Source organism: Lynx canadensis, chromosome A3, assembly GCF_007474595.2.
Source record: "Lynx canadensis isolate LIC74 chromosome A3, mLynCan4.pri.v2, whole genome shotgun sequence".
Lineage (NCBI taxonomy): Eukaryota > Metazoa > Chordata > Mammalia > Carnivora > Felidae > Lynx > Lynx canadensis.
This window is the reverse complement of record NC_044305.1, coordinates 138,992,720-139,019,952: the sequence shown is the minus strand read 5'-3', so window position 1 is coordinate 139,019,952 and position 27,233 is coordinate 138,992,720. Positions and strand designations below refer to the sequence as shown.

Below are 27,233 nucleotides of genomic sequence, written 5' to 3'. Positions count from 1 at the left end.
AGATGCTGATATTTGAAAAAGAACAGCTTCAGTATGCTAATACTGTTTTTTGCGAGTATTGTTTTTTGCGAGTATTGTTTTTTGCGAGTAGTTTCTTGCTACTATTGTTTTTTGCTAATATTGTTTTTTTTTCGTTGTGGGAACTGCTGCTGTACATTTGTACGTAGTCTGGTTTTTAGGTTAGAAATACATCGTAAAAGAAACTTGTTCTCAAGGACCCTTCCCGTGGCTAGTTAATTTCAGTTGCCAGTTCGACAGGCGAAGAAATGATGGTGTTAATATTCTTGTCATAGTGACTTCTCACTTCCCTCTCTTCACAGATGAAAATGGTGAATGAGGGCTGTTCTCCTTGTGACCAGGTAGGGCTTGTGTTTTTTATGTTGATCCTATAACAAGTCTCTACAGTAGTTTCTGGATTTGGAGCTTGATTTGGAAATCTGGGGAGGACGAGCGGACCGAAGTCAGGGGTCCTTCCCCCAGTATCAGCTCCACCAAACTGCTCAGTTTTAGCGGAAACAGCTTCGGAGGGGGTTCTGGTCCCCGGTGCCACGTTATAAACGAGCTATCGGCACATGCTCTGAGGAAGTGCGATTAAACAGCTGTGTCACTGTGAGTATTTAAGCCGAGAGGGTTTTCCCTGCGTGATCTGCGTGATCTGAGCACGTCCTCACTTGGAGGGTCTTGCCCCAGGGCGGCCTCTGGCCAGCAGGAATTACGGCAGGTGCGTGGGAACAGCGCTCTCGGGGCCCCGGGCTTGCCTGCAGGGCCGCGTCGTGGGGAGTCAACACCTCCTTCCTTCGCAGGGCTGGGTGCTGCCCCCTGACTCAGGGCCCTCACTCGCTCGGTCTGCGAGCACCACGAGTGACCCATCACGCTCAACTAGTTTGAGCGCCAGGTGCCTGCACTTTGAAGCCACAAAGTCACTGGCTCTTTCTGGAAACGTCACAGTTGAAGCCGTCCTGTAAGGGCAGACTTTTTATTCCCTGCCCATCAGTTTTCTGATTTGCCTCTCGCAGGTTTGAGGTGCAGAAAACCGAGAAGAGTGAGCTCAGTTTGCTTTAAGTAGTGCCCACACACGCTCTAGATGGTGCTCGCGATCAGGCGTGGGCGCAGGGTGGGGGCACTCGTCCGTCTGTGCCGGTCCGTGTTTGCTGCGCGAGAGGGACAGTTAGGCCTGTGTCTGAGTCAATCCACGAGTGCACGTTTTGTAATTAGAAAAGAAACTCTAGGGGCACCTGGGTGGCCCAGTCGGTTGAGTGTCCGATTTCGGCTCAGGTCATGACCTCGCAGTTCATGGGTTCGAGCCCTGCGTCGGGCGCTGTGCTGACAGCTCAGAGCCTGGAGCCTGCTTCGGATTCTGTCTTCCTCTCTCTGCCCCTCCCCTGCTTGCACTCTATCTCTCAAAAATAAACAAACAAGAAAGAAAGAGAGAAAGGAAGAAAAAGAAAGAAAGAGGAAGGAAGGAAGGAAGGAAGGAAGGAAGGAAGGAAGGAAGGAAGGAAGGAAGGAAGGAAGGAAGGAAGGAAGGAAAAGAAAGAAAAAGAAAGAAAGAAAGAAAGAAAGAAAGAAAGAAAGAAAGAAAGAGAGAAGGAAAGAAACGAAACTCTAAGGAAAGCTGCTCTAAATGTAACTTCTTTTTCTTGTAACATTTTTCTGAATACACGATCATCTGTTTTGCCTTAGGGAGCTGAAGGAGGGCGGTGAGCTGTTAATGGGTGATAGTTCCATAGATGCCTTCAAATTCATACAGGATTCATTTCGTAGTCCTGTACAGAAAATACCGTTTTCTCAGTCTGCGCTGTGTTTCTAACGTGGAGGCTCTTGTGGACTCTTCCACTGAGGGCAGAGCTCCACTGTCCACACGTAAAGCGTGTCTTCTCCAGGCAGGGGGGAACCGACCAATCGGTTCTGCTCTCTCCTGGAATAATTTACCGTTCTGAAATTGGATCTCAAAATTAGCAAAATGTCTGTGGAATTGTTTTTATGGTACATCAGAGACTCTCTCGAGACCACAGGAGAGAGGGATGGACCGGGTGGTGACCCAGAACTCAGCTTTTCAGTCGTTCGGTGGGGACCCTCCCCGGGACCCTGCTGGCAGGTCACTGCGGTCAGGGCTGTGCACACGTGGGCACGCGCAGTGTGTGGCTTTGACGGGGCTTGAACTTACCGTGCGTGCTTGGAGGAACGCGCTGGCCTTTCAGGATGTACCTGTGTCTCCTGGCACGTGAGGAAGAGCTCGGGTCTGGGATTCAGAACACGCTGTGTTTCACTCTGAAAATCGGGAGTCACAGCAGAAAATCAGGAACCAGTGTTCAGGGAAACTTCAAGCCATCCGAGGAGCAAAACTCCCGATGCTGAGAGCACTAGGTAGTTACGGCTCAGGGACCTCGAGGCAGTGGGGTAATCGTGCTCTGCTTGGTCTTAGCAGGATGTTGTCACACGCTAAGCCACGCCAGTGTGATGCCAGTGTCCCTAACACCTGGGTTCTAATCCCAAGTAATCCCTTCGCTGGTGACATACTTTGGCCAAATTAACGTCTCAGCCACAGTTTTCTCTCCCATAAGGTAAGCAAGCGGTAATGGGAAATCTAAAGACTTTTTCTAACCTCAAAATTTCTTTATTACTTTGAACTTTTTTTAATGTTTGTTTATTTTTGAGAGAGCGAGCACAAATGGGGGAGGGGCAGAGAGAGGGAGACACAGACCCTGAAGCCGGCTCCAGGCTCCGAGCTGTCAGCACAGAGCCCGACGCGGGGCTTGAACCCACAAACTGGGAGACCTTGGCCTGCCATCCAGGCGCCTCTGAACTCTTTTTCCCGTCGGGGGCTCAAATTAGTTCATTTGGAAGGAAATATTAGAGACGAGCTTTACCATGTGGACTTTCTGAAGAGCTACCCCTGCCTTGTCTCAGTGTGCTTTGGGTACAGATTATCTCACATGTGCTCCAAAAACTAAACGTTTTGTGTGTATTATAGGAGTTTAGATTTGTGATGTTGGGCCCTTAGGAACGAGAAGGCATGCTTTTTTTCATTCTGAACCGTTAATTCCTGGTTTTGGTATGTAGAAAAACATACTATTTGATTAAATACTTTTAAAAGTAAACGTATTTGGGGATTACTGCAATCGCAAGAACAACTACAAGACAGAATTGGCAGATCACACAGAAAACCCAGCACAGACGATTTTAGACTCACGTTCAGTGAGTGAGATGGCTGGAGATGTTGCCATCCAAACAGAGGCGGGTCCTTCCGGGATGCCGGCCAGCCTGAAAACAACACATGTGCATTTAAAATAGTCCCGGGCGAACCCAAACACGCGCTCCCTGCTAAAACAACAAGCAGTTCTGTACATTTCCAAACTACATTTTTTCTAGAAAACCTGAAGTAAAGGGAAGTGTGGATGCCTGGCTCATCAAACCCAAAAGAAACCTAAGTATCTCAGATAACGTGGGCATTTTCTGTGTAAAGGGCCAACCCTACGGCGTCGTCTCACATACACTTACCTAATTATCTTGACTCAGTCAAGTGAAAAAAAAGGCTTTCCTATAGAAATGGAATCAGAAGAGATAAATGAAAACGTGCTCATTTATTATAATGAATGGGCATGTCCTCTTAATGTAATTTACAGTGACATAATCAGGTAGGTGTTCCTAAAATTATAATATACGTTTCTTGGAACACATAATAAGCCATTAGAAAATTCATAACGTAAAAGATAGTATTAGCTACCCTTGAAATTATTTATGAACTACATATACCCAAAAAAGATTCACAAAGCAGGCAACGTTTCTAATAATAGCTAAGCTGTAACTTATTTCTTTGCTAATTAATCGAGGCGGAATTAAATTACATACGGAGTTTCATTAAGTTCACATCCAATTTATAGATGTTTCAGATTAACAATCTGGTTTTTAAACATTTCTTTTTGTAAAACTTCATCTGGCATCTTGACCTAGGACGTCTTTCACCGGCCGTAAGAGTGAAAGCTGTCAGGAATTTGTCACGTAAACCGCAGAAGCGGAGAGGACCTACCTGAGCCCGGGCTGGGCGCCCCAGTGAGCCCCAGGGCACCGCCTTGAAGCGGCTCGTAGGACGGTTTTATTTCGTAAGGTTTCCTGGCATGTCTGTGGTAATTCACTCTTCGTTTTACTTACACGTGAAGCTGCTTTAAACACTTACTTTTTTTTGTAAACATGGCAAAAGGAGGAAATTAAAATGAAATTACTATAAAATATGTGTCACATCAAAATTTGGGGTAAGACGCAGGGACTTCAGCTTAACATTAGTTTGTGTTCATGCACCGAACACTTAGGTTAAATCGCTGCTTCCGTAAGCTTTTCGGATCCTATTCTGATTTGTTACAGCTTGCACACAAAATGCCAGTCGTAAGAGTCAAATATCGTTGTCTTCTCTTCACTCTCGTCAGGAAGTGGAACGGTAAAGAAACAGTCACCTTTCCCACGTGCGTCAGCTCTGTGCAAACTCATGGACGAATCCGAAATCCTAGCCCCTGAGAGGATGTGATTTAATACTGTGTTTTTAAAGATGCGTGGAAGGCACAACTCTGCCTCAGGCGAGGGGTCCGGTGGTGCCCAGACGCGCACACGGAGCCCGGCAGGTGCAGAGCCCCGGGGCTGTCCCGGGACACTACCTTTCACATCCGTCTGCTTGATCAGGGTTAGGACACCTGCTGGTTCTGGGCGTGCCCGTCTCTGCCGCTTCCAGCCCCGCGACCGTGCCCGCTGCGAAGGCTTTGCTTTAATTACACAGGCTTTCTTTTGCAGATTGTGCACATGGGCTGGGTCAGGGAGAGACTCGAAGGCACCAGCTCCCGTGAGACCTTCAGATCCAAGTTCTTGGCCCTGAAAGGCTCTTTGCTGTATGTTTTCAGCACCGCTCCGGTAAGGACGCCTTGACGTTCCGCGGGCAAGGGGTTGCTGATGAGAAGCAGCGATGGGATCCAGTGTTCTCGGGAGGCCAGGGCGGCCCCTCCCGCTCACACCCCCTCCCCGGCCCGTCCGTTACGTGGTCGGAGAACCCAGAGACGAAACAGAACAGGTCATGAAACTTTAAAAGTTCCTCCTTCCTTCACATCCCCAAGTTTTGTGAAAATAACCAAACAGCCCGATTCAGCAGGGCCCCTAGTAGAAACCTGATGCTAAATGCCATAGTTTGCAATTTTGTTTTCAAATTAGCACCGACGACGCCTTTCTCCCTGAGCGAACCAGGTACATAATGTGTGCTCTGCCTCGGGTATCAGTCAAAGCAGCTTCTGTGGGCATCAGGACCAGGAACCACAGGACCTGGGAGGTTCAGGCGTCCAGAACTTTGGATGCGCTGTGTGCGGTGTCGATGGAACTTTCTGCCTTTGAAAGTAAATAACGGGTTTCCTTCCTCTTAAGGCTGGGCCGTGTCCCATTGTGCACACACACCACACTCTTTCTCTGCCCACCGGGCGATGGACCTTGAATTGTGTCCGTGTGCGGCTGTTGCGAGTAGCACTGGATGGAAGTTTGAGTGTGTGGACGCCCGGATTTCATTTCCTTTGCACAAATACCGAATCACGTGGTAGCTCCAGGTTTGATGCTTTGAGGACCCTCCGCACTGTTGTCAGTGGTGGCCCTGCCAGCTCACATTCACCGACAGTGCACGCGGCTCCCTTTCTGCCCGTTCCCGCCAGCACCCAGTCTTCATCTGGGGGGGGGGGGTGCGTGGTGGGAAGACAGTGTCGTGGGTGGAGCCCCACCTCCAAACGCATCGGGCCGCGAACGTTAAATTTGTGTTCTTGTTGGATGGCGATCATATCCCAAGAAAGTGGTTTTAAAAAAATAAAGAATAACGAAAGGGCAGAATCACATTTTACCTCCAGGCATCGAGACAATAATGCAAGTTTTCACTAATGAATATAGTTTTTTTAATAAGCTTTTTAATTGGGAATAATTTTAGATTTACCTAAAGTCGCATATGTGGTATGGAGAGTTGTGGGTCCCAGTTTCCCCAAAGGTTGGCACCAAATGTGACTGTGGTCCCTCTGCTGAAAGTGAAACTGGACAGTGGTCCCTCCTGGTAACTAAACCAGACAGACACTGCTGTCCTCACCAGCCTGTCCACTGACGCTCTTCCTGTCCCAGGACCCCCCCAGGACACCGGCTTGGGTGTAGCTGCACGTGTTTTGTTAAACCAACAATGCTGTGAATTTACTGAGGCTGAAGGGTTTTCTGAATTAAAAAAAAAAAAAATCATAGAATTCTACTCAGAACAAACAAATGTACTAATTTTTTTAGCATTTTTGCTAAATATCCATTCTCTGGGTTTGGACAAGGGTGTAGTGATGTGCGTCCACCATTACAGCATCCTACAGAGTGGTTTTGCTGTCCTGAACATCCTCTGTGCCCAACCCCCGCCCGTCCTGTGGCCCAAAACCACCGATCGTTTACTGTCTCTGTGGGTTCCCCTTATCCAGGTTGTCCTGTAGTTGGAATCATAGTGCGTGGCCTTTTCGCGTTGGCTTCCCTCACTCAGTAACATCTGAGATTCCTCCTTGTCTTTTCGTGGCTTGTAGCTCATGTATTTTTAGTGCAGAATGAGATTCCGTTGTCTGGATGGACCACAGTTTATTTATCCGTCACCTACTGAAGGGCATCTTGGTTACTTCCGAGCTGAGCAGTTACGAATAAAGCTGCTGTAAACATCCACGTGCGGGTTTCCACGTGGACGTAAGTTCTCACCCCCTTTGACTGAATTCCAAGGAGTGTGATCGCTGGACCGTCTGGTGTTTAGTTTTGTGAGGAGGCTCCACACTGTCTTCCCAAGGGGCCGCGCCATTCTGCGTCGCGACCTGCCATGAGTGGGCGTTCCTGCCCCACGTCCTCGCCAGCACCTGCCGTTGTCGGGGTTCCGGATTGTGGCCTTTCTCACGGGTGTGCGGTGGGACCCCGTGTGGTTTTAACTTGCGTTTCGCGGACGACGAGTGAGGCATCTGCTGCCTTTGTCTCTTCTCTGGGGAGGCGTCTGTTGAGGTCTTCGGCCTATTTTTTTACTCAGGTTGTTCGCTAACTGTTGAGTTTTAAGAGTTCTTTGTATGTTTTGGGTAACAGTCCTTTCTTGGATGTGTCTTTGGCAAATATTTTCTCCCGGTCTGTGGCTCGTCCTCTCTCTCTCTTTGTCTTTCTCAGAGCAGTGTTTTTAACCTTAATGGAGTCCAGCTCATTGGTTCTTCCCTTCATGGATCCCGTCTGTGGTGTTGGATCGAAAAGGTCATCGTCACCCCCAAGGTCACCTAGGTGTCCCCGATGTTATGTTTTAGGAGTCTTACATTTTGCATTTTGCTTCTGACTGATTCTGAGCTTTTCGTCAGGCGTGTAAGGTCTGGGTCGAGATTGATTATTTTGCACACGGACGTCCCCTTGTTCCCCAGTCACTTGATGAAAGACGGTCTAGGCTCTGTTCGGTTTTCTTTGCTCCCTTGTGAACCGTCAGTGACTATATGGGATTAGGAGCTCTCTCTGATCCATTGATCTGTGTGGCTCTAAACCACCTGCGGTGAATGCTGTAGCTTTGTAGTAAGTCTTGAAGTCGGTTGTGTCAGTTTTCCAGCCTTTCTCCCTCAATATCAGGCTGCCTGTCGGGATCCTTTGCCCCCATACGCATATGAAGGTTAGAACGTCTGCATCCACAAAGTAACGTCCTGGGAATGGCTAGGCTGAGTTCTCACGGAAGTTAATTTCTTAACAGACATGATGTTCCGGGTAAAAACGGCCGGGATATGAGGTCCTGTGATGATGTCTCAGTCCCTCGTGAGTCTGAGCCCCTGGGCTCTGAGCCTCCCCAACGTTCTCTGGTTTATCTACCCCCTTCTGTGGGGCAGGGTGGGTGGGGGACTGGACTTGGGATGTCCCTTCCCCTGGGCAGGGAGGCTCTGATGAAACCCCACCAGATTCCGGTCTGGCTGACCAGCCTCCCCGAGGGCAGGCCTGTGCAGAGCTGGGCTCTGGGACGTTTCAAACGTCTCCGAAGGGACTTTCCCCGGTGTTTTCTGTGGGAACCTGGTTGAGCTCCTGCAGGTAAATCTCCCACTGTTGGGGGGTCTCCCCCACCCTGTGACTGGGTGGCCCTGCAGTTTTTAACTCTCAGCAGCTCGCTGATGACAGGCCAGATTTTCCCGCCTGCCCTGGTGCCCACCGTGGACTCCACACCTCCTGACCTGTCTCGGGGCGTGGTGCGCCCTGTGTCCTCCCCTGTGGCTCTCACGGGTCTGTGAAGAGTCTGTTGAGGTTCTCACTTGCTACACCGGAGCAGGGACTTCCAAGGTCCTTGTGCACAAGCAGAAACATGTTTACTTTTTAAATAGAAAAAAATCAAACTCTCCCATCACTTAATGGTATTATGCTTGTTTAAACAAACCGTTTTCATGCATTATCCAAAATAATAAAAGCACATTTTTAAATGGGGACTCGGAAGACTTTATAAGACAACGAAGAAGTTTTAGTCTGAAAAACCCCAGGGAAAGAGTGGTTTGGTAGAATAAGTTGTGCATTATAATCACTGGCTGTGGGACTAGGTGTGTTATTCCCCCTTCATTCGATGGTCTGCTCGCTTTGGGGACAGGGACAGCAGACGGCAGCCGCCGCCCCCCTCCCCGCCGCAGGGTCACTGTGAGCCTCGAGAGACCGCACCTACGTGTTCGTAGACGTGTTTGAAGACGCCAGAGCATTTAAAGTTAACAGGTGGACTTTGGTATTGGTACTCGGCAAGTCTCGTTGTAAAAGCAGTACCCAGAATATGGCAAGGGAATCTGACCTCGGTGTTGGCAGGTGTTTCGGTCCGGCCGGGGCTTGTATCCTGCAGCCGATCACAGTGTCTACTTTGCCCAAATCTGTAACAACCCTATGTTACGTTTGCAGCATCTGTACACGGTGACTTATGCTCTGGTGACAGAAGACACGAGACGACCACTGGTCACGCCCCACACACCTCCGGGCCGGTTACCGGCCCCGGCCCCCAGGCAGCGCAGTGAGCACCGCCGTGTTCCGCACGGACACTGAGCAGAGGGGGGATGGGGGCACAGGAGAGAGACGATCTCTCCGACTCGGTAAACGAGGACCCTCTTGGGAGAGCAGGGTCCAGGGGAGGTAAATTCGCAGATGTCCCCCACCAGTCGCTGTCGCTGTCCCGTGAGAAAGTCCCGTATTCAAGGACGGCTTCTGAGCTTTATCAGGTCGAGCCAAAGGAATGATGTTGAAGCAGAGGAGGGAAAAGAAGGGCAGAGAGTGGAAGAGAGGCGCAGAGGGGGCGTCCGCAGTTTCCGGCTCAAGGTCCTGCCCGGAGGAGGCAGAGTCCAGGGGTGGGGGCTGGCCCGGCCTCAGGCCCTCCTAGGTGCTCACACGGGCCGACGAAAGCCAGGACTGTTCTCATCACTGTGCTCTCCTTCCAGCCAGCAGGTTATTTCTGACTTGCAAATTGGCATCTGAGAAAATGTGAGCAACGTGTTTTCAAAAATCATTAAAACGTGTTAATAACAGTCATGGAGTCAATTTTACAGCATCGTACAGCATTAACGTATAAATTATGTAGCAGTTCCTTATGAATATGCAGGGAATAGTAGAAGCAACTTTAAGAATGTCAATTAGGCAAATGTATTCTATCATTTAAAAATTTTTACCTGGAAAGAAATAACTCATTTGAAGGTTTGTAGATTGAAGAAACACTAGATAATTGTGTGTCTGATACAGAATTATTCTGTGTCCCCTCTGAGGCTACCCGGTAGGTGTTCCCCAATAAGATTAAAGGACATCCAGGTTATTACATTTACAGCCTAAAGTTTCTGCTACATTCCAAGTCAGATGTGGCCGGAGGAAACAAACTGTCAACTCTCAGGACTTGGGAAAAGCATCAGTGGCCTGGGGTTACAGACCTTCACGCTTTTCTTCCACGTCACAAAGGCTGGTTAGTTCCATTTTGTTGCCTGCTGGCTGGAAACGCTGAGATTTCATCGTGGATCATTTTTCCCTTCCTTGATTTCTGAGTCGCCAGGAAGGAGCGTAAGGATCAGGGGATCACATCTCATTCCCGTCCAGGGAAGTATTTCTCCGGAGACAGGCAGGCACGGTGACGGCTCCGAGTGTCACTCCACATCCCTCCCTTCCTATCAGAGGGTCTTGTCCCTCCTGAGAGGCAGGGAAGATCCTTCAGCTGGGTCCGTCCACCCGAGGGCCTCCGAAATCAGCAGGTTACGCCGTGGAGCATCTGGTTCGCAAAGCGAGGAGTTCTGACTGAATAGGCGTCTGCTCCGGTCCCCACCGCCTGTCTGTCTGCCTTTCCTTTTAAAAGGGGTTAGGCTTGTAACCCTTGGATTATTTTCTTAAGACATCATCACAACAGGGTCATTGCCTGCACATATTTTTTTAAGTTTATTTATTTATTTTGAGAGAGAGAGAACAAGCCCACACCAACGGTGCGGATGGGCAGAGAGAGCGGGAGAGAGAGAATCTCAAGAACGTTCCATGCTCAGCGTGGAGCCGGACGTGGGGCTCGGTCCCTCAACCCTGGGATCATGGCCTGAGCTGAAACCACGAGTTGGACCCTCAACCAGCCGAGCCCCCCAGGTGCCCCACCTGGGCGTATTTTTGAGACAAGATTCTGATCTGACCAGTCTGTGGCGGGTCCTGAGGTTCCCAGGTGATGGCAAGGCTGCTGGTTCACATGGCCTCAGTAGTAAATTTACTCAAATGTAAAATCAGGATCTCTGAGCCCCTTCCCACCCTGGCTAAGTCTGAATCACCCCCATGGGGCCAGGAACCTGCTTCGAAGGTGACACCTGCCTGCATTCAGGGTTAGTTCGCAACTCTAGGAATGTCCACTTCTGAGATTTCATCCATCGCTCACCGCTGTCCTACAAACCTCCAAGGCTGAACTTTCTATTTCCCTTCTAATTATACAAGTACACGTAGATGCCACCCATCTTGGTTTTCTTGGGGACAGCCACGTCCTAGATGGCCCCTGCCTGGGAGCTTGTTGGCTTTAGTGTTGGGTTGGTGCAGCCCAGATAGCTTCTAGAGTCGTAACTAATAAAACAGAAGGTGGAGGCAGCCCTGACGGGCATCACGAATATTCTGGAGATAATTTACGTCAAGCGGAAGCTTAGGAGTACTTTGTGTTTGTGCTTTGGCTGAGCCAGAGAAGGGTTCACGTAGCAAAGCTTGACAACGGCCAACACGCGCACTGAACGAGTGTGCGTAGCCATGCCTATTTACAGCAACAGGGAACTACTAAGGAAGGACATTCTGAATAATGTCATTTTTTTCTTTTTCACGGTTCTCCAAAAATAGGCAGCATTGTTATACCTGGAAAAATTAAAAATTGTGTCTGCCTTCATTGCTGCAGCCTAAATGCTCTACTTTGCCCCCAAATTACCTTCCAGTTATGACTGTGATTGACCTTCCCACCTTTACATTTTACCATTTTCGTGTTTTGTTGATCACAGGAGCAATGACTGACTTAGCTCTGGATCAGTTAATATGAAGTGGCAACATGCCCGTGTAATTTCACATCATTAACTATTTGGTGAAACATTCTCAGGTGATGGGCTCGAAATGCCTGATTACATCCCAGTATTTATTTGGTGGAGAAATTTCAAGAAGGTCACCAACTACGTACATCATGTACTTTCATTTCAAAGACACGGTGAACCTCTGAGTACTTTCATTCTTATTTGTGTGTTTAGTGGCTGGAAGGTAGCCACCGGGTAAGCAATCACAGTCAAAATTTGTTACAGTGTTGAGTATTTCAGATTTTTCTACACGAAATATTTTCATGTACAGCATGTAAGTGAACATGAATTGCAGTCCATAGAACACCATTCAAAAGTTGGACGATGTCTTTATTATTGCTAAAATGGTTGTGAAATGCAATCAGGCCAATCAAAAACATGTTCGATTAAATTGGTAAGTCAACAAATTTGTATTCGTTTCTGGAACGGAGCAGACTAGTGAGTTATCCTAAGTCTCAAGACTGGACACACAGCACACTGTCACACACAAACTAGCCACCCTCTCAGTAAGCTCCCCAGACGGGACCGAAAATTGGTCCATGACTTAATGTATGAGGAGTCCAGAATGAATTCTAAACCTGTACCCAAGTGAGTGTAATAGATGAGCCCCTACGTTACCGACTTGTGCTGTGAGCACAAGTTCTCTGTCAAATCCCCTGCCACAGGCGAGGTTTGGTGTCCTACTGCCCTACTCATGGCGTAGAATTTAATTAAGGTAAAGACACGTTGACTCCATTGCTGTAAATGTTTAAGTTTATCCAACTGAAAGTAACCCAACAAGTATGCTTGTTTTTGTGTCTACTTTATTTAAAATTCTTCCCAGCTTTATGAGGTATAATTAACAAATAAAATTGTAAATAGTTAAAGTGAACAACATGATGGTTTGATGTATGTGCATGTGTGAAATGATTCCCACAACTGAGCTAATGAGCACATCCATTACCTCACATAGTTGCCTTTTTTTAAACAAGAGAATGTTTATGATTTATGTATATATCTTATATTTCTTGCAGGTAAGCACATTAGACTGGGTACGGGCAGAAAAAACCTACAACCTCTGTGAGGTACTATTTAAACTTCACAAGGTAGGTATCCTTTGCACGTGAGATGCGCTCATGGAAGTAAGATGTGCCTTTGGGTTTAAGAGTCCATTGAGATAGTAAGATAACCTGAAAATCTTCTGTATTCATAACATTTCCCCATCCTGAAACTTGCCATCCTGCTGTTCACGCAGATGGATGGATGGATGGATGGATGGATGGATGGATGGATGGATGGGTTGGTGGGTGGGTGGATGGATGGATGGACGGATAGGAAGGAAGGAAGGATGCATGGATGGATGGATGGATGAGCTGGTGGGTGGATGGAAGGAAGGAAGGAAGGAAAGACGGAAGAAGGAAGGAAGGAAAGGAAGGAAGGAAGGAAGGAAGGAAGGAAGGAAGGAAGGAAGGAAGGAAGGAAGGACGAGTTGGTGGATAGATGGATGGATGGATGGATGAGTTGGTGGATAGATGGATGATGGATGGATGGATGGATGGATGAGTTGGTGAGTGGGTGGATGGATGGAAGGAAGGAAGGATGCATGGTTGGATGGATTGGTGGATTGGTGGGTGGGTGGATGGGTGGGTGGACCGGTGGATCGATAGAGTGTGCACAAGTGTGTATGTGCACACATACTGGGGAGAGAGTGTTTTAGTCACTGCCTCTTACAGTAATATGTTCCAGGATCTTTGGTATATTGTTGTCATTGCCATTGTTTTTAACAGGTCAGATACAAACCCCAGCTTCCCAGCTTTTCTTTTCAAAGTCTGGCCCAAGCGGACCAGAATGACTGATCAAATATTCCATGTCTATTGGAGGGAAAGTATTCACTGGCTAAGAAAGGGCAAAGTTTTACCAATAACATCCATCCCAAGCTTTCAGAATCACCCAGTTCCAAAGTAGCGAACCCATTGCCACGAAACAAGCTTTCCGTTTCTCCTGGGCTGACACCTCATCTGGGACTCATGAGGTCAGGGGTCAGGGTTGGCCGGGAGCGCTCTGTGCGACTCCTGCTTGCTTGCAGTTGTCACGCGTTGACATGTCGGAGAAGAAGACAACTGGGGATTTGAGTGGGGATTGCACCAGGCTACACCAGCCAGGAGACACGGGCGTCTCACGGATGGGCTTTTAGCAGACCTCAGGTCACACTGAATGATACAGAGGTTGGGAAGTGGAACCTGAAATGCAAACCTGGTCACTGAGCGGCTCAGGGGACTCCGCCAGGCGGGAAGAGGTCAGTCCCACCCCATCCCGGTGACCCGGAGGTGCCTGCTTTGGGCCCAGGGGTGCTCCCAGCTGTGACTTGTGCCCAGGCTGGGGGGGAGGCTTGTCTCTGGCCTCCTGCCCCTGCTCAGTGAGAAGCCAGGGCCGTCACCACCCATCACAGGGGAGGAGACACGGGAGGCGGTGCCCTCGGCCAGCTGTCCCGGACCTGCTGACGTCTGGCTGACCCACAGTGCACAGGCAGGAAATGAATGCACCCAGTGAATGTGCCACAGAGGGTCTGCTGTTGTGTGTGAAGCACGTGCTCTCGATGTAGACGGGGCTGACCCTACCACCTGAAATTTTACTTTGTTTCTTTATGCCTCAGTTTCCTCATCTGTAAAATGGGGTGATAATAATCTGTTGTCGTCTATATTTTGTGACCCTCTGCAGGGTTGTGTTAATTGTGTGATGACCAAATGCCCCGGCCATAAGGAAGTGCTCACCGAACACGGCCTTTTTAGGGCATTTTTGAGGTCCCCTCCTGCCCTCTGCATCCCGGGAGCTGTGATTCTCCCACACCACAGGGCCAGGGATGCACCTGCCGGTGATTCTCAGCCTTGTCTTACGGGGAAATCACCTGGAGGGAGCTTTAAAGCAGAGCTAATGGTTTCATTTTATTTGAGATGTGGCCCAGACACCTGTGTTCATTCTGGAAGTTTCTGCGGTGCTAACATTTGGTGCTAACATTCTGCGGTGCTAAGTCTCGTGTCGTGTGTGCAGCATTTGTGCTTTGACACCTCCTTGTCAGTAAGTATCATTTTACAACACTAATGAATTCCTCTGCGTCATTGGATGGAACCTTAGTGATGAGAGGCCTGGTTGTATTAACAACCTTTACAAAACCATGAGAATATTAGTTGTTGTTAATAATGCCAGTAGGGATCATAATTGTACGTTAATTATACCTCCTTTTTTTTTATTTTTTAATGTTTACTTATTTATTTTGAGAGAGAGAGACAGAGAGAGCGAGGAGGGGAGAGGCAGAGAGAGGGAGAGAGAGAATCCCAAGCAGGCTCCGCACTGTCGGCACAGAGCCCAGCGCGGGGCTCGATCCCACGACCTGTGAGATCATGACCTGAGCCAAAATCAGGAGTCAGACGCTCAGCCTCCCGAGCCGCTCAGGTGCCCGTTTCTTCCTTCCTTTCCACTCTCCTTTCCACCGTAGTTGAAACTCATTTGCTCCATTAGTAAGTCACGCACTGAAACGTGAAGTCAGAGACCTGTGAGTGTGATCTGGGCGTGTAAAACAACACACATTGTCTCAGGAATCATCCGTCCCACAGCTGGTCACGAGAGGAGTCCGATTTCAGCCTAAGGCCTGTGGCCCCAGCTGTACCGCACTCTGCGGAAGGTCTCCTTGCAGGCCCACTAGTGGAGGTCAGTGGAATTCGGTTGCTGGAAGATGCTGGACCGGGGGGGGTGGGGGGGGGCTCGGCTCCTTGCTGAGTTGGCCAGAGGCCGCCGTCTCCACCAGAGACAGCCATTTCCACCATATTCTGTTGGTGAGAAGCGGGTCACTAAACATACATGACACATATGACGTGTGATACACATCCTCTATATGGTATGTAGGTATACACACGTAGGAAGAGACCACGTGAAGCCCACACTACGGTACTGGCCACAGCGTGGCGGGGAGCAGACTGTGCTTGGCCAGACCATGCTTGTTGCTGGGGGTGGGGGCGGCTGGTCAACCCTCGGACTTCAGTGAGGTATCAGAAGTGAGTTACATACACTTGGAGGGAAGCTGTCTCCAGACGTCCCCTAAAGAGGCCAACAGCTAAGCCCTGACCACGTCATCTGCGGCACGAGTCTGGGAGACGTGTCCTACCAGCCGGGGGCTTCCCTTCGTTCTGGGGACGTTTCCGTCAAGGAGTAATTTCTTCCAGCAACAAAACAGCCCGGATGGATGGAGAGCTTTGACTTCGTGGCAGATGAGGCCCAGGTCAGGGGTGAGAGGCACAGCCTTGAGGTCCGAGCCTCTCCGCAAGGGGAGGAAGCCGTGTCTGAGTCCCGGTACAGGAGAGCACTGTGCCCCAGCGTGGGACGCTCCTGTGTCTTTCTCACACAGGAGTGCGCACAGCAAAGTAGGAAGTCTGTACTGAAGCGGAAATTAAAAATATAAGCAATGCTGTTTTTCATGTGTTTTGTCTGAGAATTTGACCCCCAGGAGTCATTAGTCAAAAGTTAGAAGTTTTGAATGAAAACTTAATGTTTAAATTTTGATATGCCTCCTTAAATGGAAAATGTCCTCAAAAATAATTTTAAATTTAGGTCTGGAATTTTAAGCTGCATGTAATAATAACACCTATGAGGGAAATACGTCCCCATAATACTATTATCACAGTGGTAGAAGAAACCATTGTGTTGAAGTGATTCTCGTGATAATTTATACGTGTAGATTTTCATTCATCGATATTCCACAAGATAATTGTAGAGGAAAATTTTATGTCTTTTCCCTTTATTTTACAAAAGTTCCACATTGTCGCATTCTGGCTTTTACACGGCTTTCCCGCGTCTGAGGTGCTCTTTTGGTGTCGGGATGTGTTTCAAAGACCGTCATTTTGTACAGACGTGCTTCGTTAGTAACTGTGCAGCCGTTTCTGTTTTTATCCAGCATTTCTTCCAGGAAGACCAGTAAACATGTTGTGAAATGATTAGCAAACCATTACATTAGTCGGGAGAACAGCCACAGCACATATATTAATCCCATATGGCACAAATAATAATAATAAGGATAATTTTGTAGCATTGAACTTCTTTAAAAAGGAGATCGTATTCTGTCAGTCGAATGTCTTATTTGGATGTCCTAAATGGCGATTCTACAAAATGATACCCCCTTTGGTACACACCTTTAGTTGTGGATGATCATTGTGCACATATAAATCTAAACTTATTTATAAGCATTTAATTCGCTTTCCAAAGGTTGAAATAAATGTACGATATCAGAAGAACTGGCACCACCAGCAACAGTTGTTAATGATTTGTGTCAGAACGACCGTTTCCAAGTACGGCCATTAGTATTCCATCCAGGAATGAATCCTGTTGTTGTAGGTTTGTTTCTCTTTCTTCTAAGAAATTACTTTTTCTGGTTCTTTTTTTTTTAAGTTCATTTTTGAGAGAGAGAGAGAGAGAGAGAGAGAGAGAGAGAGACATAACACGAGTGTGGGAGGGGTAGAGAGAGAGGGAGACACAGAATCTGAAGCAGCTCCAATCTGAGGTGTCAGCACAGAGCCCGACGCGGGGCTCGAACTCACAGACCGTGAGATCGTGACCTGTGCCGAAGTCGGATGCTCAACCGACTGAGCCACCCGGGCGCCCCTACTTTTTCCGACTCTTCAATTACGTATTCTCTCTTTCAACTCTCATCACAAATAGATGAGAAAATTGCACCCGTGGGCTTTGATTGCACATGTAGGTTGTACGCGGCTCGCAGACAGCAGCAAACAGAAGCGCCAGTCGACTCTGGGCAGTCTGGCGGGAGAGGAGGGGGATGTGTCCTCCAACGGAAGAATACCCAACCTGAAATTTTTCGGTTAAAATTTAAGTTAACTCCCGTTTGGCAGAGGATCTAGATAGCAGCGTCTACCCCTGTGGGGTGCCTGCCCGGGGCCTTGCTAAGCCCCCCGTTTACGTCGGAGTTAATCCTCTCGTACGGGGAGCGAATCCTCCTTATCTTCGGGCTCAGAGCCCATAAGCACAGGGTGGCTAGTAAGTTCCCGACCCGGGGTCATCTTAAATCCTATTCTGTTCCACTCCTTGGGACCCTTGGAGTCCCTGGAATCTGTGTAGAGTCCGCAGTAAGAATTTTCAGCCTGCTCTCCAGTGGCCCGCCAGGCAGCTGGGACCCCAGGGAGGGGGCTCCTGTCCTCCGCGAATGTCTGGAAGCCCCTCCCTTGAGCCGAGAACTTGCACCTGCATCAGGGAGGATCCTGCACCGGGGGGGGGGGGGGGGGGGGGGTTGGCTCCAGGGCTTTGCTACAAAGGGCAGGGGGTCTCTGAGGGCTGGGGTGGGGTCGGGAGAGGGAGCCTGGGCCACTGTGTGACCCAGAGTCAAAGTGAGCGGTCTGTCTTCACGGTAGGACAGAGTTCTGCAACTTGGAGTAGTCCTGACACCGTGCAGGGGCACGGCGTTCCTGGATGTTTGTGTTCCTCGGACACGTCCAGGTCCTGGGGGGTGGGGGGAGGGGGGAGGGGGGAGGGAGCTGGCCCTTAACGGGATTTGCAGCTCCGAGGGGCTTAAAACCAGGTGTTCTAATGCAGACGCTGTGGGTGCAGCCGGGGAGGGGGGAGCCACTCACCTCCCACCCTGGTGGCTCATTTCCGAGCCCTGTTGACTGAGGTATCGTCTCACACGGGAGCCACGAGAAATGTCTGTGGAAATGAGCTCCATACGGACCACTAAGGTCACTGACATTAATGTTGTTTTCTGTGCTTCAGAAAGTAATGTCATCCCTGAAATCCTTCCGTGTTCTTCCCTGGGACTTCCCAGGCAGCTCCCAGAGCGATCTGTATTTCCTCGTATTTGTCCGTAAAGGCAGAGCTCCGCTCACTGGTTTGAGTGGCAAACACGTTACTCCTTGAAAAGTGACCTTGCTCCTCACAACTGATCTAAATAAGTAATTCAAGAGTCACACTGCCATGTAGGTGAAAATCTAAATTCTGCTCCTTAAGGTAGTGGCCATTTGGAGAATTATAACAATATCACTGAGCAATACTTAGAAACCTAACATTATGTATTTTAAGTAGTCTCTTAAAACCGTCTATTTAAGTAGCCTGTTAAAAACCCCACTACGTGCAGAGGTACATGTGCAGACACTGCATTTGGAGGGGATAAAACCCACAGGCGGCAAACAGAGTAGCCCCAGCAGAACTATTCCTCTTTCGCGTTCTCTGCATTGATACGGTAATTACAAATGTGCAAAGAAGTACATAGAGTAAATACACAGGAGTGGGAAAACTCCAGGTAATTTTTAAACGTGCTCTTTTTGTTTCGTCGTCAGAAAAGGGGGCGTGCGGGGTTCTGTATGCTTACGGGGCCGGAGGGGGTCCGCTCCTGCTCCAGGACTGGCCCCGACCGTCGACTGTCGGAAGCCCGCCAGCCGCGTGTTAGCTCAGACCCCGTCTCTCCGCTCAGCAGCGCCTCAGTCACAACGTGCTTTTGTGCAAACGCGTGAGGACCCAACAGGCACGGGGGGCACTGGTGGCTCGTGCTTTCTCTGTGCTGCCACTCTAAGCGCCTGACCCCCTCCTGTGCCTGCGTCTTAAAGCCCAAAACAGCCTCAGAGGTGGACAGCTAACCCTTGGCAGAGAAAGTCCTGTTTTCCTCCTACGGAAATACGAGCTCCCGGTGTAACCAGGGACAGGAGAGCGCGATTGGCCGTCCCACTGGCGGCATCGCCACACAGACGCTTCCCGAGCCGTCTCCTTAGGTCGGGGGTCTGGACGGTTAAGTTCAGTACTTGCAGACCCGATTTCTGAGACGTTGTGTCGGTGACTAGGACGTACTCGTGGTTTATGACGGGCAGTCTCATGTGAAAGATCGGCGGCGGGGGGGGGGGGGTCCAAAATCAGGGCGCAGTCTCTGTGCCCGGGGTTCGTTTAGGGCTAGGAACACACACCACACCCGCACGTGCACAGGCACGCGCACACATGTGCACCCGCCCGTGAGGCAGGAGGAATCTGGCCATGTGCAGGTGCAAACACCGCTGAGGACCAACAGCAGGGAGAGGGCGCACAGGCGAATCCTGCAGAGACGTCCCGAGGCCAGAGGAGAATCAGGAGCCCCCAGAACCCACGAGCCGCCTGCACACGTCCGTAGTCTCTTTTACCTGCACACCTGAGCCACGGTGAACACCGGGGTCCCTTGGCGAGGAGTCTGCCCTCCGTCCCCTTCACTGGACAAGGTGGTTCAGGCACAGTCCGCGTGGAGGATCAGCGCCTGGGCAGTGCGGGTGCGCGTGTGGGTGCAGATGCGGGTGTGCCGTGTGTGTGCAGATGTGTGTGCGTGTGGAGAGAGGGATGAGGGGCGGGTGCAGGCCGGAGCACACTGTGAGTAGAGGAAGGTGCATGCTTACGTACATGTGTGCGTGTGTGTGAGTATGCGTATGCAGGTACGTGTGTGTGTGTGTGTGTGTGTGGACGGGAAGAGGGGCGTGTGCGAGTACGTGTGTGCGTGTGGAGAGCAGAAGAGGTGCGTGTGCAGGCCAGCACACAGAGGGAGGGGAGACTCACCGGGTGCTGCCTGCTGCGTGCAGCACTGCGTCCCCTGAGCGTCCAGTCCTGGGCTGTGCTGACCCGAGACCAGTGAGGCCCAGAGTCACCCTCTCCTTAGCCGCATCCGCCACCGACTCGGGAAGGAAGTGCACACACCCGATGTCTGTGTGCAGAGCCCACGGCATCCAGGGCTCCTCTGCCTTAACCTTTGCTCTCGGGACGTTTCCGGACATTGGTTCTGTGTGGCCAGGACCCTGGGATGATACAAGAACGCCTTGGACGGCTGGGGGTCCTGCGGTGCCTCGGGGGAGGGGGGGGGATTCTGAGCAGGGGTCCTTTTGCCCAGGACAGAAGAGCCGGTGATGCCCCGCGACCCGGCGGCGAGGGGCCTGGTTAGGGCCGTGTTCGTGCCAGACCGGGGCACCCGGGTCCCGTGACCTGACCTTCCAGTGAGACGCTGAAGCGGACGCTGCTTTGGGTGGGATTTAGCTAAATCTGTTTCGGGCTCGTTTCCACCGCTGCCACGTGGGAGGACGGCCCTGCCCTGAACGGGGCTCCCCGTGTGGCCGGGTCCACGGCGGCTCCGTGTCCCCATCTGGTGGCCGTGGGGCCTCGGCCCTCGGCCGGGACCCCCTCCCGCACTAACGCCCTGACGCATTCTGTTTTCCAGCTCTGGCAGGCGGACGACGGCTGGCTCCACGAAGACTGTCACCCGGGTCCTCCCGGCTTCGCGCCCCAGCGGCCGTTCAGCTTCAGCGTCCTGGTCGGCCACGGCCGGAGTCGCGTCTTCAGCGTGGACCTGGGGAGCGAGCTGGCCGCCTGGGAGAGGTCTTTCCAGAGGGCCACTTTCAAGGAAGTCCGGAGAAGCAGGGTGAGCGCCTCCCACCCCCCCGCGGGAGAACTCGGGTGGGGCGCGACCTCGCCGTCAGGTGCGCCGCTGTTCCAGAAGAAGACGAATCTTGGAAAGCTGAGCGTTCTGACCTGAGCCACCAGGTCAGCGTCCGTGGCAGGTGACGGGTCACCACGGGCGAGCGCGAGGGGGCGCGTTTCACGTTGGCTGAGAGCCACGGGCTTTGCACAGAGGGGGCGGGGGGCACGTCCGCGCCCCTGACGAGCCACGCTGCCCACAGGCTGTTCCCAGCAGACGGCGCAGGCGGCTCATTTGCGGTGAAGTCCCCCGGGCGTTTGTCACGGACGAGGCACCCGGTGGCCTCGCTCCCGCCGTCAGGACCCGAGGGAGAATGTGACGCGGTCCACACGACTGAGCTGCTGCCCTTGTCGGCAGGGTACAGAAACGTGCGTCCGTCAAATGCGTGAGCAGGCGGGGGTCGTGACCCCCGGCGTCGTTGACGGTGGGACCCCTCGCGGTGACGTCAGGGAGGGGACTTCCCGCCAACCGTGCGGCCACCTCCAGCCCGAGTCGTCGGCCCTGGTGCGGGGGAGATCACGCCTCCTCTGGGAGCGCGCGTTCTCAACGGAAGGCCCCGCGTGGCTTTGACTCTCCAGCAGCTGCTCGGGCCTGGGGGTCCCTGACTGGGCGTCACCGCGACCTGCCAGCCTGCATGGCGATGCCACACTCAGATGTTCCTAGAAACACACGTCACGGCTTCCCCCGGGCCCCCCTCTCTGGCTGGGCGGCCCCCGGATGTAGTTCCGTTGCGCCCAGCGGCCACGTGCCAGAGGCGCGGCTCCGTGACCCCGGCAGGCAGGTGATGCAAGGGTCCTGAGGCACTGAACACCGACTCCCCTGTCGCGGGGACTCGTTGGCCCATCCGGCGACTGTTCACAGCCCTGAGCCCTGAACACAGACAGCGGAGAAATGGGAGCTTGAGGGACACGCATCGTGACCACACTTGCAGCCCCAGAAAGTGGGAAGAAGACGGCATTCTGCGTCACCGCGTGTGCCGGGCGGCTGGTGTCCAGGGTCCCCAGGTGTGCTGCAGGCAGGGGGACATCCCAGTGTGTGGGGGAAGGAGGCGTCGCGGACGGGCACCCCAGGAGACGCACCCTGATGCCCCGTGGCCACGGAGGCTGCAGGCCGGTCTCGCCCCTGCCGGTCGGAACACATCGAGGGTCCGAACCGCCCTGGGTGGACTACGGTGCCTCTCCTTAAAGAACAGACTTTCTCCCCTGGGTCCAGAGTGGGGACGGGACACCCGTGCTTGCATGGTCGGGAAGTCCCTCCGGAGGGGGTGGCGGCTCCCCTTGCAGAGTCCTCGGTATTTGGGCAAGTAGGGAGAGGGGAGAGCCAGAGACGGGCTGGCGGGGCAGCGGGTGGAAGGGAGGACGCCGGGTCCGGATCAGGACGGGAGGGCAGCGTGCCGGCGGGTTCCGGGGAGTCTCTCCACAATCCAGGATTGAGATGGCGGGGGTCTTTCGTGGGCAGGCGAGGACGAGCGTGGCCGCGACGGTGACCGTCCGGTGACCATCCACTGGATGAGGGGTCGGCTTTTGTGGTGGGGTCTCCGTGTACAGGACAGGAAGTTCCCCCAAGACCTCCCCAGTCTGAATCGTCACGCCCACTTTCCGAAGCAGGATCCTTCGCGATTCCTGCCCCCTGGTGTGGCATCCAGTGCCGGGGACTCTGTCCCGATTTCTCAGTTTTCTGGACTCGGAGGCGGGAAGGACGGCAGACGTGCTCTGGAATGTGTGGCCAGTTTCTCCCTCCGTGAACTTGGGCAAAATATTTCCCTAAACTCCTTCACTTCCTCTGCAAATTAACGATTATAGTGTGCACACGAGAGCCACTCTGGGAATTACACTAATTTGTTTTTAAGTTTTTTTTAATGTTTATTTGTTTTTGAGAGAGAGAGACAGAGCGCGAGCAGGGGAGGGGCAGAGAGAGGGGGAGACACAGAATCCGAAGCAGCTCCAGGCTCCGAGCTGTCAGCCCAGAGCCCGACGCGGGGCTAGAACCCACAAACCGCAAGATCGTGACCTGAGCGGAAGTCAGACGCTTACCCGACTGAGCCACCCAGGCACCCCTGGGAATTATGCTAATCTTAACGTGCCCCCGTGCCAGGCCGTGTGCAGTTTGTACCCTGTGTTAATCTTTTAAAGTAAATCTGAGACGCGACCCGTTTTCTGTGTTCTTTCTTTCACGGATGAGAAGACTCACGTTCGGAAGGGCTCAGTGGCCCCTCCGCAGCCCCGTCCGTTTCTGCCTGATTCAGCGTCTCTCCTGTTCCTGGCTTGGACTCCGCCCCTCCCGAGGCCCCGCCTTCAAACCCCGAGAAGGTTTACACGTTTGTGACGTGTTCTCCTCCCGTGTGCGGCAGGCTGCGAGCTTCATCCCCCCGGCTGTCACCGCATCCCTGCTTCCCCATAAGGACGTCAGGAAGAAAGTTCTGGACTTGAACTGGTGGCCCGTTTCCTCACAGCAGCGTCTCAGGGCACCTCAGCGGGGTCAGCACCCCACAGAGAAATCCTCCAAATCGGGGGTGTGCCAGCAGGTGTTTACAACCCCTGCCCGTCTCCAGCTCAACACGTTTAACTAAAGTCGTTTCGAGTGACACCTGTGTCACAGACCTCCACAGGTGCCCTCAGGCACGGTGCCCTCAGGACGGAAGTCCTCTGGCTGTACATGCCGTGTCGCCTGCAGGCCGGGGTCCCGCCGCGACTGTCCCACTGTCCTGTCCCCGTGCCGTGGTCCCGCCGTGGTCCACAGTCCCGCCGTCCACTCTTCAAACAACGTTTGCTCCTATCTCAGCATCGGGTGCGCGTGGTGCTGGGTGACGTGCGAAGTGCTGTGCGTTTTGTCCACATCAGTGTACCTAAATTTTAACTATACCAGCCACATCCTGTTGGAATTTAAGAAAAACGAAACAGGATCTGTGTCCTCGCAGCAGCCTGTGGTCTGAGTATCTGCATCGGGTGGGCTGCTTCTGAGCTCACAGGACGAGGCACCGAGACCCTCGCCGTCCTACAGACAAACCAGGGCTTGCCGGCCCCACCGGCTGAGCTTTGAGGTCCCCGTGTCTGCTTAGACCGTCTCCCCTGCTGGTCGTGGGGTCGTGGGACACCTGCCGGAGCAGCGGGGGGTGCTTTCCGTTCACAGATTTGGTTCCACAACAGGTAAGTGTGCTGCTTGTTGGGCCAGGACGATGCTCAGACGGGGCGTGTGGCCGGCGTCCGCACTCTGCGAACCCTCGAGAGCGGGTGCCCCTCCCACCAGCCTCCGCACCTGCAGCCTGTCCGGCTCCAGTAAACGGAGACCGTGTAAAGCTGAGGTCATGACTCTCGAGGAAACGTAAGGTGAACACGTGCCCAAAGATGTCATTTAGTTCCTTTATTAATGAGGGAAGTCGGGGTTGTTGGCACAGTCCACAGAGCCCTCGGGAAACCCACCGAACGCAGACGCGGTAACGCGGGTGCTGCCAGACGCCCCTGCTGGGTAGACGGAAAACCTGCTCAGGGAGGGGGGTATAGCAGCCTCCTAAACCGGCCCTCAGGTGGTTCATCCCGCCAGACAGAGGCGTCTTCCGACTCTACCAGACAAAAAACGACCGAGTTAACTTTTGCCGCTTGTTAGCTGAACGTCACCCGGCCGATGATTTGTCCTTTTTTGCTGGAAAAGAATCTCCAGACGTCATTCTTGCACTCACACGCATGTGCACACACACTTGTTCTCCTGTCTGTCTTGACGGGAGACGTGGCTGGAGCCCGGGACGACCTCAGGGCAGCATGGGTCACTCTATGGTCCGACGTCCTGTGGCCTCGAGCAGCCGCTGAAGCCAGAGAACGAACTTCTTCTAAGGAACTGGAAACAAACAACAGGCAGTCTGACCCAAAGTAAGCAAAGAAATATAAGTCAGAGTAGAAATCAGTGAACTAGACAGAAAACCAAAAAAACCAGAAAATCAGTGAAACTGAAATTTGATTCTATAAGATCAAAAAATTAATGAAAGTCTTGCCAGACTGATGAAAAGGAAAAGCATTAAGAATGAGGGACCAAATGTCACTACCCAGATATTTAAAGACACAGGGAACATTACATAAATAATTTCTAAAAATTAACACAAATCTGACAACTCAGAATGGACACAGTCCTTGTAAGACACAAACCACCAAGCCTCCCTCAAGGGGAGACGAGTTACCCAAATGATACCATTTGTGGTTTAAAAGTGGAGTTTTTGCTAAGTCCCTTCCCACGAAGGAAATTCCAGTCCCAAATGGAGTCGATGAGTTGTACTAAACGTTAACAAAAGGAAAAACTAATCACACAAACTAACCCAGAAAATTGGAAGTAGGAGGCAATGCTTTCAAGCTCCCACGAGCCCAGCATCACCCCATGGCCGGTGTTGGACAAGGTCGTGCAAAGTAAACACAGCTATGGACCATTGTCCTTTATGAGTGTAGATAAATACTCTAAACACAGATTTACCTAATAAAATCCAGTAACTTCTTCTATAACAGGACGAATATGTCAAGTTAAGAAAAAATTATCCTAGGAAAATACCATTGGTTTTATGTCTAAAATCAATCAAATTAATCTATCAGGCTAACAATTTGAAAGGGAAAAATCCTATCATCATTTCAACAGACCCAGGAAAATATTTGACAAAATCCAACTTCGTATCTGATCTAACAAACTCAGCAAACTAGAAATGGAAGAAACTTTCCTTAACCTGCTAGAAAGGCACAGAAGTGCCCACAGGTAACATCCTGCTTAGTGGCCAGAGGCTGTGTCCCCGAAGACTGAGCATAGGCAAAGCTGTCCGCTGTCATCACTTGTATTGATATTTACCGAAGGCAGTAGCCAGGGCCTCAGCCAGAAAGACGAATAAGAGACACCAGGTTGGAAGGGAAAGAGTAAAACTGTCTTTACCCACAGATTTCATGACATTCCTACCAGAAACTCAGGCGGAATCTGCAAGAGAAGGGAGTTCAGCTACAAGAAAAAGTTGCAAGATCCAAGGTCAATATATAAACATCCATTTTGTTTCCTGATATAAAGAGCAGACAACAAAAAATACTTGTAACAGCATCAAAAATATGAAATAATGTGGACAAATCTGAAACACATAAAAGACTTGTAACAAAACTGCAAAGCGTGGCTCAGAGAGAAGTTGGAGGAAACTCACGTAAGTGGAGACCTAGACTCGTGCACGGCCCAGAAGTCACAAAGATGCTAAAAGGTCAGTGACCCTGCCGCCGATCCGTCGATGAGATTCCAGGTGCCGTCCCAGCAGCCTCGTATGTGGACTCTGACAAGATGATTCTAAACTTCATGTTGGGAATGGAGGGACAGAAGATGTCTTAGGTAACTGGAAAAGGAACAGCAAAACCCAGGGGCCAACAGTGCCTGATCCCAAAGCTGGAGAAGCTGGGGCCGTCGCGACCGTGTGCGGTTGCCACGAAGACCGGCAGAATCCAGAATCCAGAAGTAGACTACACAGACATAGACCGTGTTCTCTGGCACGGAACGGCCCTTCAGGGGAGGATGGAAGTCTCGGACAAGTTCTGCTGGAACAATTGGGTATTTATGCAAAAAAATGGACTTTAATCCATACCCCACACCATCTATGAACATAGACTCAAAATGGGTCATAGACAGGGGCGCCTGGGTGGCTCACTCGGTTGAGCGTCCGACTTCGGCTCAGGTCATGATCTCGCGGTCCGTGAGTTCGAGCCCCGCGTCGGGCTCTGTGCTGACAGCTCGGAGCCTGGAGCCTGCTTCGGATTCTGTGTGTGTGTCGCTCTCTGCCCCTCCCCTACTCAGGCTCTGTCTCTCTCTGTCAAAAATAAACAAACATTTTAAAAAATGGGTCAATGGGGGAGGAGAAGGGGAAAAAAAGTTGGGGAGGGAGGCAAACTATAAGAGACTCTTAAAAACTGAGAATAAACTGAGGGTTGATGGGGGGTGGGAAGGAGGGGAGGGTGGGGGTGGGCATCGAGGAGGGCACCTGTTGGGATGAGCATTGGGTGTTGTATGGAAACCAATTTGACAATAAATTTCATATTTTAAAAAAATGGGTCATAGACAGAAGTATAAACGCAAAACTATAAAACTTCTAGAAGAAAATAGTAGGTAAAATCTTTCTGACCCTTAGTGATACAAATGTTTCTCAGATATAAAACCAAAACCACAATCCACATAAAAGGAAAACAATGATAATTTGGACTTCGTCAAAATAAAAACCGGTATTATTTGAAAGACAAGTG

At 51.3% G+C, this 27,233-nt stretch overlaps 1 protein-coding gene and 1 long non-coding RNA gene across 2 annotated transcripts in view; one reads left to right on the top strand and one right to left on the bottom strand.

The window, feature by feature from the left end:
• Nucleotides 1-27,233, top strand: part of SNTG2 (syntrophin gamma 2) — a 125,126-nt gene that overhangs the window by 76,570 nt on the left and 21,323 nt on the right. The window contains 4 exon segments of the mRNA XM_030311738.1: nt 321-359; nt 4,783-4,899; nt 12,560-12,631; nt 20,740-20,940. Of these exon segments, the coding sequence (XP_030167598.1) occupies nt 321-359; nt 4,783-4,899; nt 12,560-12,631; nt 20,740-20,940 (429 nt within the window).
• LOC115511171 lies at nt 24,343-24,956 on the bottom strand. Its single transcript, XR_003967970.1, has 2 exons — nt 24,674-24,956; nt 24,343-24,556 (listed from the first exon to the last, which is right to left on the bottom strand). It is a non-coding gene; the product is annotated as an uncharacterized LOC115511171 (long non-coding RNA).